The 14163-nt window shown below is 42.3% G+C and overlaps 1 protein-coding gene across 22 annotated transcripts in view; it reads left to right on the forward strand.

The window, feature by feature from the left end:
• Positions 1–13100, forward strand: part of EXD1 (exonuclease 3'-5' domain containing 1) — a 43805-nt gene extending 30705 nt beyond the window's left edge. For all 22 annotated transcript variants that reach the window (XM_065593111.1, XM_065593108.1, XM_065593115.1 and 19 more), the window contains one exon: positions 11160–13100. In XM_065593111.1, the coding sequence (XP_065449183.1) occupies positions 11160–11939 (780 nt within the window). In that variant the 3' untranslated portion in view covers positions 11940–13100. The remainder of the gene's footprint in view (positions 1–11159) is intronic.
• Positions 13101–14163: the final 1063 nt, after the last annotated feature.

The following is a 14163-nucleotide window of genomic DNA, read 5'->3' on the forward strand; positions in this document are numbered from 1 at the left end:
GGCTCCTGGACAGCAGGGGCAAGGGGGGGAGAGAGTCGGGGTGCACAGCAGGCCCACCACAGTCCCAGACTGCACGCTGGGGGGATCTAGTCACATAGAGTGTTGGGGTTCTTAGGGACTGGCTTGTTTTGGCCTTGTTTTGAAATGGGATTAGCTTGATTTTTGGCTTATTGTGAAAGTTGGGGTGCTTATTTACCGCGTGAAAGTTGGGGTGCTTATTTACCGCGTGAAAGTTGGCAACTGTGCTTTCAGCTACACTTACACTAGCAGAGGTAACCTCAGTGTGTGGGAGGAACAACTAGATGTTCAGTAGTTTATGGCCTTCTGTTAAACACAAAGTTCTACCAGTTTAAGTAAAATCTGTTTAAAAACTGATTTATTTAAATCAGTGCAAAACCACTGTGTAGACACTCTTGAATTGAATTAAACTTGGTTCCTTAAGTAAATAAATGAAACCAATTTAAAAGCATCTGTGATGGCCTTCCCCTTTGAATGTTTGAGCGCTCTTCCCTCCCCAGTGCAAAGCCTCACTTTCCTGCTATTTTCAGTTTTGCAGCCTGAGTAATAAAGTAATAAGCTCCCTTTGTGTCTATCTCCTTCTTCGCTGGGTTCAAATATAACATTTTGAGATGCAGGATTCTACTGCTGCCTCTGCCTGAAGAAGAAACATTAAGCAAATAATATTATGAAAAAAGGGGGAAAGTTTATCTAGAGGCTCAAGGTGGCAGACTGCTGATTTTGCTGCTGGGACAGTGTGAATCAGCCAGCTAGAGAGGGTGAACTGGCAATTAAAAGCAGAACAAAGGAATAGGTTGCTTCCTGGAGCTCCTGCAAACAAAGCAGTGAGGGAAAAGCAAACAGCCATATTGATTGACCACATGCAAGCGTCAGGCAAGCAGTTTAAATCTGCATTGAGAGCCTAAAGCCAGCAGAGAGAGCCCAAGTACAGACAAAGGAAGAATAGTGCACTAACAAAAAGGTAACAGAGAGTCCTGTGGCACCTTTAAGACTAACAGATGTATTGGAGCATAAGCTTTCGTGGGTGAATGCCCACTTCGTCAGATGCATCCGACGAAGTGGTATTCACTCATGAAAGCTTATGCTTCAATACATCTGTTAGTCTTAAAGGTGCCACAGGACTCAGTCTGGATCTGTAAAAAGTAACAAACACTGTTACCCCTAGAATCATAGAATCATAGAATATCAGGGTTGGAAGGGACCTCAGGAGGTCATCTAGTCCAACTCCCTGCTCAAAGCAGGACCAATTCCCAACTAAATCATCCCAGCCAGGGCTTTGTCAAGCCGGGCCTTAAAAACCTCCAAGGAAGGAGACTCCACCACCTCCCTAGGTAACGCATTCCAGTGCTTCACCACCCTCCTAGTGAAATAGTGTTTCCTAATATCCAACCTGGACCTCCCCCACTGCAACTTGAGACCATTGCTCCTTGTTCTGTCATCTGCCACCACTGAGAACAGCCGAGCTCCATCCTCTTTGGAACCCCCCTTCAGGTAGTTGAAGGCTGCTATCAAATCCCCCCTCATTCTTCTTTTCTGCAGACTAAACAATCCCAGTTCCCTCAGCCTCTCCTCATAAGTCATGTGCTCCAGACCCCTAATAATTTTTGTTGCCCTCCGCTGGACTCTTTCCAATTTTTCCACATCCTTCTTGTAGTGTGGGGCCCAAAACTGGACACAGTATTCCAGGTGAGGCCTCACCAATGTCGAATAAAGGGGAACGATCACGTTCCTCGATCTGCTGGCAATGCCCCTACTTATACAGCCCAAAATGCTGTTAGCCTTCTTGGCAACAAGAGCACACTGTTGACTCATATCCAGCTTCTCGTCCACTGTGACCCCTAGGTCCTTTTCTGCAGAACTGCTACCTAGCCATTCAGTCCCTAGTCTGTAGCAGTGCATGGGATTCTTCCGTCCTAAGTGCAGGACTCTGATACTTGACACCATGCAAGGCACTGCATTTAGCCTGTATGGAATGGAAATCTATCAACCTCATGAAGAGACATGCATCCGACGAAGTGGGCATTCACCCACGAAAGCTTATGCTCCAATACATCTGTTAGTCTTAAAGGTGCCACAGGACTCTCTGTTGCTTTTTACAGATCCAGACTAACACGGCTACCCCTCTGATACTTAACAAAAAGGTGTTTCTCTGTGGGACAAAAGGTGTTCAAAAAGGTGAAGTCCAACAGGAGAGCAAAGAAATGGAAACTTTTGTGGGCATTGCTGGTGAATTTGGTGACAATCCAAATAGTGAATGGTGTTGTACCTCAAATGTTTTGAGCAATTTTAACCTGCAACATCATTCCAAATGAATGAGTTTCAACCTTGCTGACAGTGATGGGTCTGAAGGCATATGAACTGCTATTATCTCCAACTGTGTCCGGAACCGCTACGTCCACAGCATTTTTCTTCTACCCCATCAATGATAGCAGAACATTATTGGTTCCATCAAAGAAGTGGAGAGTTGGTAGCATAGTTTGTTGCTGTTCTAAGGAAGTTGTTCGAGCATTGTCAGTTTGGGTAAACATTAAGTGATGCCCTGATTGATCAATTATTCTCTGGATTAAGCAATGATCCAATTTGGAAGATGTTACTGATTGTATCAATGCTTACATTCAAGAAGGCTGTTGAAGTATCAATTGCAATGGAAACTGCAGTGAAGAAGTCTCTGGAATTTAGTGTGAACCAAGAAGTTCATCTCATGAATCGGTGAGACAGAAGACCACAGGAATGGAAGGAATTTCCATGTGGCCATTGTGCACAAACTACATACACTGAGAAGGATTGCTGGCCATGCCAGTTTATTTGCAGAAAGTTCCAGAAGAAAAGAGATGTTGCCATGACCTGTTGCTCAGCTCAGCGACCAACACAGAGTAACCATCCATCCAAGAAGGCACCTATGAAGATTGAACGTAAGAGAGGATGGAATTCGGGAATTCATAACGTGGAAAAAGATGAGCCCTAGTGACAATGACCGAGACCTAGCATTACATTTTGTTATCAGAAGCTGGAGTCAGCGATGGCATCTGGGTCATACCTTTGATCAAAGGAGTTCATACAAGAATGGAGCATGATACTGAAGCTGCCATCTCTACCTATCACCAGACTTTGTCACTAGTTCTTCTGGAATCAACTTACACAGTTCTACAGACTTATACTGGGGAAAAGTTTGGTCCCAAAAGCGGTACTTCAGGTAAAGTTTCAACTAGATGGACAATTAGTTGTTTTACACTTTTACAATACGTCATGGAAAGAAAGTATCCACTATTATTTGGTAGATCTTGGCTTGAAACACACTCAGTGTGAGTTGGATTGAGATCAAGGCGATCATGAAAGCACCTAAAAATCTTCAAAAAGAACAAGGAGTACTTGTGGCACCTTAGAGGGTTTTAGCCCACGAAAGCTTATTAATAAGACTAAAAATAAATTTGTTAGTCTCTAAGGTGCCACAAGTACACCTCATTCTTTTTGCTGATACAGACTAACACGGCTACCACTCTGAAACCTATCAAAATCTTCAGGAAATATTTGACAGACATTCTAAAGTTTTTGAAAAAGAACTTGTACAAATGAGCAACATGTCAGTGAAGCTCACTGTTAAGTGTGACAGCCAGCCAAAATACTGTCAGTGCAGAGTTGTGCCTTATACTCTGAAGCCTCTAGTGGAGGTTAATTTGGACTGTTGAGTGAGAATATTGGAATCTTGTCACTGGTTTCACACAGTGAGTGGGCTATACCCATTGTACCAGTGATCAAGAAGCATGGCTCAGGTCAAATTTGTGGAGATTTCAAAGTGATGCTGAATCCAGTTTTATGTGCAGACCAGTGTCCACTATCTTCTATTGAAGATTTGTTCACTACTCTTAGTGGAGGACGTTGTTTCAATAATTTGGATTTGCTCAATGCATACCTACAAATAGAAATTGATGCAGCTTCTCACAATCAACACACAAAAAAGGTTTATTTTGTTACAACAGGTGGCTTTCTGGTATCACATCAACACCTGCCCTGTTCCAGAAAGCCATGGATGAGATCCTGAAGGACTGAATGGCATACAATGTTATTTGGACAATGTCTTTGTTACAGGAAATGATCAAGAGCGCTTTTTGCTTTTTTCCATTTATATTTGGCAAACATTTCTTTTGGATGCAGACCTGTCACAGTCTTTTGTGTAGAGACACAGGAAACCATGGCAGGTCACTTCTAGAACAGATTACTGCAATGTGCTCTGTACAGCTACTCCTGAGAACCACTTAGAACGTTCATCTGGTACAGAGTGACTGCCCATTTACTTCTCATTGGAAGCATGCTATGCTTGTGCTCCACAGATTGCACTGACTTCGAGTTTGTTTCCAAGTGACCCAGCCCTAAATGGTTTAGGTCCTGGCTTCCCCTCTCCCTGTAGGATATCTCAGCACTTGACATGCTAGACACATGTCCTCCAGGTCAAACAGGACAGGGCTGGTGACAGGACATTTTCAATTAAAGGCATTTTACACTAGAATTTACTACTGCCACCATTTTGATCCAGTGGAGCCAAGCCAAGCCATTGACCTTCAGGGCAAGCTAGGAGTCTTATCTATTTCTCTAGGCCTTTCCGAGGGGGTGGTTAAGTGGGTGAGAGTGAATTGAAAGGAGAAGAGTTGTGGTCCTAAAGGGCTGGGTAGGTATTAATGTAACATTCTTTATGTATGTTTATGTTATGTAGGCACTTAGAGCAATGAATAGGGGATTTTAGCAATATATACATAAAGGCGCTAAGCCAAGACCACGTGTAGAATGTACAAGGATGGCCTGAAACTGCTTGCTTCATATGTTACAAGTATTGGGGATTGCCTTCTCTCTGGTTTAGTTAAAGGACCTACTTGATGTCTCTGAGCATGTTAGTGAACTTTTTTCACCTTAATTTAAAGGGTGGAGGTGTGAATCTTTAGCAAAGATATCCTCTGTCCAGAATGCTAAGTATACTTTTGTGACAATGTAGCCCTGTGTCCACACGCTATACACTATTGTAATAAATGATGTACAAAGTATGCCTTGAGAGATATAACACTGATCTACAATTTTTGAGAAGTTGTCTGCTTCAGAGATAAAATGTGCTATTTATTATGTATTTTGATGGGCTGAATTCAAATATGACAATTAAAACAACTGATTGGCTACTCTTTCTAAGATATTTAAGTTTTTACATTTTATGTCTATGTATATTGCCAGGTTTCAGAGTAGCAGCCGTGTTAGTCTGTATACGCAAAAAGAAGAACAGGAGTACTTGTGGCACCTTAGAAACTAACAAATTTATTAGAGCATAAGCTTTCGTGGACTACAGCCCACTTCTTCGGATGCATATAGAATGGAACATATATTGAGGAGATATATATACACACATACAGAGAGCATAAACAGGTGGGAGTTGTCTTACCAACTCTGAGAGGCCAATTAATTAAGAGAAAAAAAACTTTTGAAGTGATAATCAAGATAGTCCAGTACAGACAGTTTGATAAGAAGTGTGAGCATACTTACAAGGGGAGATAGAATCAATGTTTGTAATGGCTCAGCCATTCCCAGTCCTTATTCAAACTGGAGTTGATTGTGTCTAGTTTGCATATCAATTCTAGCTCAGCAGTCTCTCGTTGGAGTCTGTTTTTTAAGTTTTTCTGTTGTAATATAGCCACCCGCAGGTCTGTCACTGAATGACCAGACAGGTTAAAGTGTTCTCCCACTGGTTTTTGAGTATTTTGATTCCTGATGTCAGATTTGTGTCCATTAATTCTTTTGCGTAGAGACTGTCCGGTTTGGCCAATGTACATGGCAGAGGGGCATTGCTGGCACATGATGGCATATATCACATTGGTAGATGTGCAGGTGAACGAGCCCCTGATGGTATGGCTGATGTGATTAGGTCCTATGATGATGTCACTTGAATAGATATGTGGACAGAGTTGGCATCGGGGTTTGTTACAAGGATAGGTTCCTGGGTTAGTGGTTTTGTTCAGTGATGTGTGGTTGCTGGTGAGTATTTGCTTTAGGTTGGGGGGTTGTCTGTAAGCGAGGACAGGTCTGTCTCCCAAGATCTGTGAGAGTAAAGGATCATCTTTCAGGATAGGTTGTAGATCTCTGATGATGCGCTGGAGAGGTTTTAGTTGGGGGCTGAAGGTGACAGCTAGTGGTGTTCTGTTAATTTCTTTGTTGGGCCTGTCTTGTAGGAGGTGACTTCTGGGTACTCGTCTGGCTCTGTCAATCTGTTTTTTCACTTCAGCAGGTGGGTATTGTAGTTTTAAGAATGCTTGATAGAGATCTTGTAGGTGCTTGTCTCTATCCGAGGGATTGGAGCAAATGCGGTTATATCTTAGAGCTTGGCTGTAGACAATGGATCGTGTGGTGTGTCTTGGATGGAAGCTGGAGGCATGTAGGTAAGTGTAGCGGTCAGTAGGTTTCCGGTATAGGGTGGTATTTATGTGACCATCGCTTATTAGTACAGTAGTGTCCAGGAAATGGACCGCTTGTGTGGATTGATCTAGGCTGAGGTTGATGGTGGGATGGAAATTATTGAAATCATGGTGAAATTCCTCAAGGGCTTCTTTTCCATGGGTCCAGATGATGAAGATGTCATCAATGTAGCGCAAGTAGAGTAGGGGCGTTAGGGGACGAGAGCTAAGGAAGCGTTGTTCTAAGTCAACCATAAAAATGTTGGCATATTGTGGGGCCATGCAGGTACCCATAGCAGTGCCGCTGACTTGAAGGTATATATTGTCCCCAAATGTGAAATAGTTGTGGGTGAGGACAAAATCACAAAGTTCAGCCACCAGGTTAGCTGTGACATTATCAGGGATACTGTTCCTGATAGCTTGTAGTCCATCTTTGTGTGGAATATTGGTGTAGAGGGCTTCTACGTCCATAGTGGCCAGGATGGTGTTTTCTGGAAGATCACCGATGGATTGTAGTTTCCTCAGGAAGTCAGTGGTGTCTCGAAGATAGCTGGGAGTGCTGGTAGCGTAGGGTCTGAGGAGAGAGTCTACATAACCAGACAAGCCACTTTAACCAGACACTTTAACCTGTCTGGTCATTCAGTGACAGACCTGCGGGTGGCTATATTACAACAGAAAAACTTAAAAAACAGACTCCAACAAGAGACTGCTGAGCTAGAATTGATATGCAAACTAGACACAATCAACTCCGGTTTGAATAAGGACTGGGAATGGCTGAGCCATTACAAACATTGATTCTATCTCCCCTTGTAAGTATGCTCACACTTCTTATCAAACTGTCTGTACTGGGCTATCTTGATTATCACTTCAAAAGTTTTTTTTCTCTTAATTAATTGGCCTCTCAGAGTTGGTAAGACAACTCCCACCTGTTTATGCTCTCTGTATGTGTGTATATATATCTCCTCAATATATGTTCCATTCTATATGCATCCGAAGAAGTGGGCTGTAGTCTACGAAAGCTTATGCTCTAATAAATTTGTTAGTCTCTAAGGTGCCACAAGTACTCCTGTTCTTCTTTTTATGTATATTGTGTAGATAGTAGAGTTTTAATCATAAATTGTAAACCTAGGTCTTTTCATGTGTTTATGGTTGCTTTACATGATATTGCACCTGTCCTGTTTATGTAACACTTTAAAAATCAGCAAAAGGGTTATATAAATAAAATTTATTTTGAAACAAAAGGCAAAAAACTATTATGTACATAGGTTAGTCCTATTCAGTGTCTACTCGGCGCTTCTTGGCTTGTCTCTTGTATTCAGCAAAGACACCTTCCTTTATCTTAGCTTCACTTAACCTTGGAAATTTTCCATGGAGGTACTTGAAAGCTGCTTGTGTTTTGTCAATGGCCTTGACAAAGTTCTTCATCAGACCCAGCTTGATGTGTAAGGATGGTAACAAAATCTTCCTTGATTCAACAAGTGGTGGATGCTGAACACTTTTCCTCCGAGGCTCCAATGACTGTCGGAGTGGCCAATCTTTCTTGATGTAGTGGGAATCTCTTGCACGACTATCCCATTCGCAGAGAAAACAGCAGTACTTTGTGTATCCAGTCTGCAGACCAAGCAAGAGAGCAACAACCTTCAAATCGTCACAAAGCTGCCACTGATGTTGGTCATAGTTTATGCACCTCAAAAGTTGTTTCATGTTGTCATAGGTTTCCTTCATATGGGCTGCCTGACCAACTGGAATTGATGGCAAAACATTGCCATTATGCAGTAAAACAGCTTTAAGACTCGTCTTCGATGAATCAATGAACAGTCTCCACTCATCTGGATCGTGAATGATGTTGAGGGCTGCCATCACACCATCGATGTTGTTGCAGGCTACCAGATCACCTTCCATGAAGAAGAATGGGACAAGATCCTTTTGACGGTCACGGAACATGGAAACCCTAACATCACCTGCCAGGAGATTCCACTGCTGTAGTCTGGAGCCCAACAGCTCTGCCTTACTCTTGGGTAGTTCCAAATCCCTGACAAGGTCATTCAGTTCACCTTGTGTTATGAGGTGTGGTTCAGAGGAGGAGGATGGGAGAAAATGTGGGTCCTGTGACATTGATGGTTCAGGACCAGAAGTTTCATCCTCTTCCTCGTCTGACTCAAGTGAGAATGATTCTGGTGCATCAGGAACCGGCAGTCCTTCTCCATGTGGTACTGGGCGTATAGCTGATGGAATGTTTGGATAATGCACAGTCCACTTTTGCTTCTTTGACACACCTTTCCCAACTGGAGGCACCATGCAGAAGTAACAATTGCTGGTATGATCTGTTGGCTCTCTCCAAATCACTGGCACTGCAAAAGGCATAGATTTCCTATTCCTGTTCAACCACTGGCGAAGATTTGTTGCACAAGTGTTGCAGCATATGTGTGGGGCCCACCTCTTGTCCTGATCTCCAATTTTGCAGCCAAAATAAAGGTGATAGGTTTTCTTAACCATAGTGGTTATACTGCGCTTTTGTGATGCAAAAGTCATTTCACCACAAACATAGCAGAAGTTATCTGCACTGTTCACACAAGTACGACGCATCTCTGCTCACTTTGGCTAAACAGAAATGTGTCCCTTTGCAAAATCAAACACTGACAAATAAGAGAGCACAAGACTGTATGATTTCTAGAGCTGATATAGGGCAATTTGTTCAGCAGAGTGATGTAAGCTTTGTTATGATTGCATCATCCATGACTTGTAGGAATAACATGATGCAATTCATATCATGTATGACGCAATACCAGCTTCAGATTGCATCATTCATTGTTTTGCCTAAAAAGCAAGTACTGTCCAAACCCAGTCATAGATTTATTTATAGATCAAGTCAAAGATGTATTTTAGTCCTTTCTGGTTTAAATTGAGATCCCTTCCCTTTATAACTCAGTTATCCTCCGCCATTCCCAAGTCAAGGGTCGTATATACCGACCCAATAGCATATCTTGAAAACTAGAGCCAATCAACAATTTTAAGCATCATTTTCGTTCTCAGTGACCCAGAATTAGTACAGTTTGACTACATTTATTTCAGAAGCATTTTGGCTGTAGAGCAGTGATTTGAAAACTCATAATTTGCTGGTCAATGTTGCCCTGATAAAATGTGTGGCAATATTGTATGTAGAGTTATAAGGTTTCTCTGTATAATGTTGTTAACATGTTCCAAACCACAGCAGAAGTTGGCAAAAAGGCCTGTCTCAAACAAAGGAATGTGTGCACTGCTTAATTTGCATTTAAGTAGTAAACAGAGTCATCAAGCAGGAAGGGTAGACAAAGAAACTCCAAACAAGTGAGGAAAAGTAACAGGGAACATCCTTCTCCGTAGACTTTTGTCTCCAGAATCTCAGCTGGAAATGTTTATCTAAAAAGGAGAGCCAGACACCCCAACGCACCCCTTCCTCTCTGTCCATCAATTCATGTTCCAGAGGTGAGAAAGAAGCACCTATTGAACTGGAAAAGGGGTCCTGGACTAAGCAGTTTGGTCAGTAAGGCTGATGAGAGTATGTGATGAGAAAAACTTTGCTTTGAATTTAACATAGTTTATGTTAAGCATCAGTTGCACTTTATTTTGCTTGTAACCGTTTCTGACTTTTATGTCTCATTACTTGCAGTCACTTAAAATCTCTCTTTGTAGTTAATAAACTTGTTTTGTTTGTTCTAATCCAGTATGTTTAAATTGAAGTGTCTGGGAAACCCCATTTGGGCTAACAAGGTGGCATGTGCATATTATTTCTGTTAAAGAAATATGGACTTTATATGAATTTGTACTGCTTAGGAGAGGGCTGGGCAATTCAAGACGTACATTTCTGGGGGGAAATCTGAGACTGGGATTGTGTAGGGGTCACCTTGCATTATAACCAAGGCTGGTAAGAGCAAAGGTATGGCTGGCTGGCTGCAGCACACACAGATGTAGCGGGGAGTGACTTGCATGCTGGAAGCTGTTTGTGAGCAGTCCAGGGTGGAAGCTACAACAGTAAAGCATTGTAAAGGGCACCCTAAGTGAGAGGGCACGGGTGACATAGCTGCTCATTAGTTTGGATTGTACCCTAGGTATGTCACACCATTGGAATAGGTGTTAAAAAAAAACCAACAGTTTTTAAGCTGTCTAAAAATCCCTTTCTCTCCTAATTGTTTGGGGGTTTTTTTTCTTTCAGTCTTTTTTACTCTTGTGATATGGTCATTTCCTTAGTTCTCCAGTTCACACTAGGGAATTCTACCAACCATGTTTAAATGACATGGCAGTAAAAACCCCATAAGCCACTGGAGTCTTGTCTAAAAGAGAGGCCCCACCACCAGCGCAGCTGAACTGGTGGTATCATCAGACGGAATTTTTTTACTATAATTCTCTAGTGCAGAAAGCCTTTCAGAGTAGATCAGCCTAAATTTCTAATGTAAAAACGAGCAGGACGATTTTTTTTTTAAACTTTCAGTTCTTTATACATCATAAAGAAGCAAAAAAGGGTACAAGCCCAAATACTTTTTCTGTTGTAGGCTGCCTTTAAGAAGGAAGTTTAAAGTTTTTTGTGTTTAATTTCTCTGGAAGATAGGAATTACTTTAAATTTGGGAGGCACTATAATAAACAATTTTAATGACAGGCGATTATTCTGTTGGGCTGTGACTTGTACAGAGGTCTCTCATGCTCTGCCTGTGTTTTTTCCCCCTTGTCTTTTTAATCAGATCTCTTGTATGGAGCTGCCAGAGGAGCTGCAGCAGCTGGCAGATTTCCAAAAGTTGCGAAGAGAGAAAGCATTAAAAAAGTACAAGGTAAATGAGGAGGGTCTCCTGATCATACCACCACTGGAATCCAAAGGAAAGAAGGCAGCAGAGGTGGAAGAAAAACAAGGACAGGATAGTTGTTGGCTTTCATCTGATGGAGCAGCCTTACAAAAGACATCCTTCCATCCCCAAGATCCACTTCATCAAAATGATGATGAGCAGAAGCAAGTGGTAGATCACTGGGAAAATAAAAAGTCTAGAATCGGCTATAAAAATCCATCCTTCGAAATGGAGGCACGAGCAAGAGTCTTGGTCAGCTGGAACTCTGTATCAGAAAATACCCAAGCAATGGGGAAGGGATTCTCTCCAGAGCAGAAACCTCACACACAGGCTGTTGGATCTTTACAAGAAGAGAGAAGTCTATTGTTCACAGGAAACCAGGATGAAGACTTATTTTGTGCAAAGCATAGCACCATTGTGTCTGCCTCTACTCCTCCAAAAATTAGAAATTCTCTTCAAGATTCATTTCAGGTTCCACAGCAGCCCTCACTTTCTGTACTGCCTCCTTGCCCAGTCCTAGAGACTGTTGGTTTGTGGCAGAACCCATCCTTGAAGATGACCCAGACCTATATTTCCAATTTCCCAGTAAGGCCAGAAAGGGGAGGGAGTTCAGCAGTTCGCTTTGCCTTCCCTTCAGGTCTCAGCTGCCGGATGCCAGCACCAAGCCCTGCAGGAAAATAGCAGAGCTATTTTCATTACTCTTTCAAAAAAAGAAAAGATAATTGTCCCACCGTCCTGTCAGTACAAGTGTCTTCAAGAATTTTTAGGTATTGGAGAAAAGTATTTCATTTCTATGTTCCCCACTTGTTGAAATAGTTCTACAGAACTCTCACCCAGTTCCAGCAAAGCTTCTGTAGTGCAGACGAGGCCCTACTGTAGATATAGCTTGCTGGTATAGTTTATATCAGTCCCCTGAAATAAGTAAGCTATAACAGCAAAAGCACTCTTGCGCCGGTATAACTGCATTTTACCTAGGACTTTTGCTGGTATAAAAAAATCACATCCCTAGATGATCTTACTGTATCTGCAAAAATTTCTAGTGTAGACCTGACCTAAGTGTGACAACACTGTTGTAGACTTAGCTCCATCATTTTCGCAAACTGATAAAGTAACTGAGCTGTGTAGCATGGGATTGCTCAAGATTGTCCATGATTTGGTAAATACATATAATTAAGTATTGCATGGTCAGCACTCTTGATATTTTGGAAGAGAAAGTCACCTCATTCCATTGGGAGTGGGGGGAGAAATGGGGAGGTTGTGTTGTGAAGTTTTGTGGCTGGTTGTCTGCAGTAAGATTTCACTGAGCACTAACATTGTACGTAATAGGGAGGAGGTATGGTTCTCTGCCCCAAGAAGATTGCACTCTTGTGGTCCCCTCATTCTTAGATTGCAGAGTTTCATTAATTAAATGTGAGGCTGTTTCACTATCATATGGAATCCAGGGTTTGTGCTTTTGAATGTATACAAATACTTGTTTGAGTTGTGTTGACTGGGACACAAACTTTTGAGCCATTGATTTCCAGTTGTCAGCCTGTGATGTATATGTGCATTTTTGAAGAATTCTTGCCAGGGAAAACAAACTCCATATATTTTTACAAACAATACTAAACTAGCAGTTCTGAAATAGGACTTTCTTTTGGTACTGGCTTACTTTTTTTTCATTGTTGTGGGGAAGGTGTTTCAGAGGTGGATCATGCTCCCTATATCAGTGCATTTTGGGGGCTAAAGAGAGACAAGCTTCCACAAGTTCTCTGAAACATTTACATTATTCTGTATTGAAGAAAAAAATCCAGGTTCTGCTGTCATGGTTTAAATAAAAAAATAAAACCAGTTTGAAACAAGCATTTTAATTTTTTTTAGTTTTTTAAACTTAAACTCAAGGCTCTGAAAACCAGACACTACAGAGTTAAGGTGAACACCCACCTAACCTTTATTCTGGAGCTGGCAGTAACCACTGGGAATAATCTGCATGCACGCAAGCTGTGTTCATTATATTATAAGTTGCTGTATTGAATAATGGAGGGATGAGTTGGAGAAGTTTGGCTGAGCGGTGAGATGAGGCAACTGGGGGAAGAGGGGGTGTCCTGCCTCTCTGAGGGGGTTTGCTGAGTGCTCTGCCTGACCCTTGCCCCATGTGTGTGATAAAAGGAACAGATGCATATGTCCCCTGCGGGCTGCAGTTTAGTATCTCTAGAATGGTGGCAATTACTCAAGCACATACTAGCTTGCATAACAGTAGCAGTGAAGCTTCAGCAGCTCCCCCCTGGATATGTACTTAAGTTGCTAGCTTGTGCTGCCATCCCTGCTAGGGTGGCTCCACTGCTATTGGTATTTGAGCTAACTAAATCAAAGCTGACTTGGGTATGTCAATGCATGCTGTTTGCAGTGTAGACATACCCACAGTAGGGCAGGTCTTCCCCAGTTACTAGCTCTCTGGGGGTGAGGATCCCCTGAATGCCAACACACACAGGAGGCAGGAAGAGGAGTTAGGGCTCCACACATTGCAGCTGATTGGAGGAGATTGGAGAGGGGCTCATAACTCCTGGAGGTGCAGCATCCTCCAGCTCCAGGCTCATATGGGAGTTTAGGGAGAGGGGCTCAGACTTCCTCCAGAGGGGCAGGCCCCCTCAAGATCTTGGCTCACCTATGAGGGGCAGGGAGCGAGGCTGGACCTGCCAAAGGGGCATTGATGAATCAGTGCTGGAACTGTGCTATAATAATCCCACAGGTGGAAAAGTAGACACATGCCTAGCAATCATTCTCACATATCTGCATAGAGCATGTGTAATTTATTATCTTTCAGAAAATAGCGGCTCTTCTAAATTAGCAGGGCAAATTTCCCAAAGAGAAAAATAGTAGCAACATACCTATGGGTCATTCTCAGATTTCTGCTAACCAAAGGGTT

The sequence above is a fragment of the Chrysemys picta genome, chromosome 4 (assembly GCF_011386835.1).
Source record: "Chrysemys picta bellii isolate R12L10 chromosome 4, ASM1138683v2, whole genome shotgun sequence".
Taxonomy (NCBI): domain Eukaryota; kingdom Metazoa; phylum Chordata; order Testudines; family Emydidae; genus Chrysemys; species Chrysemys picta.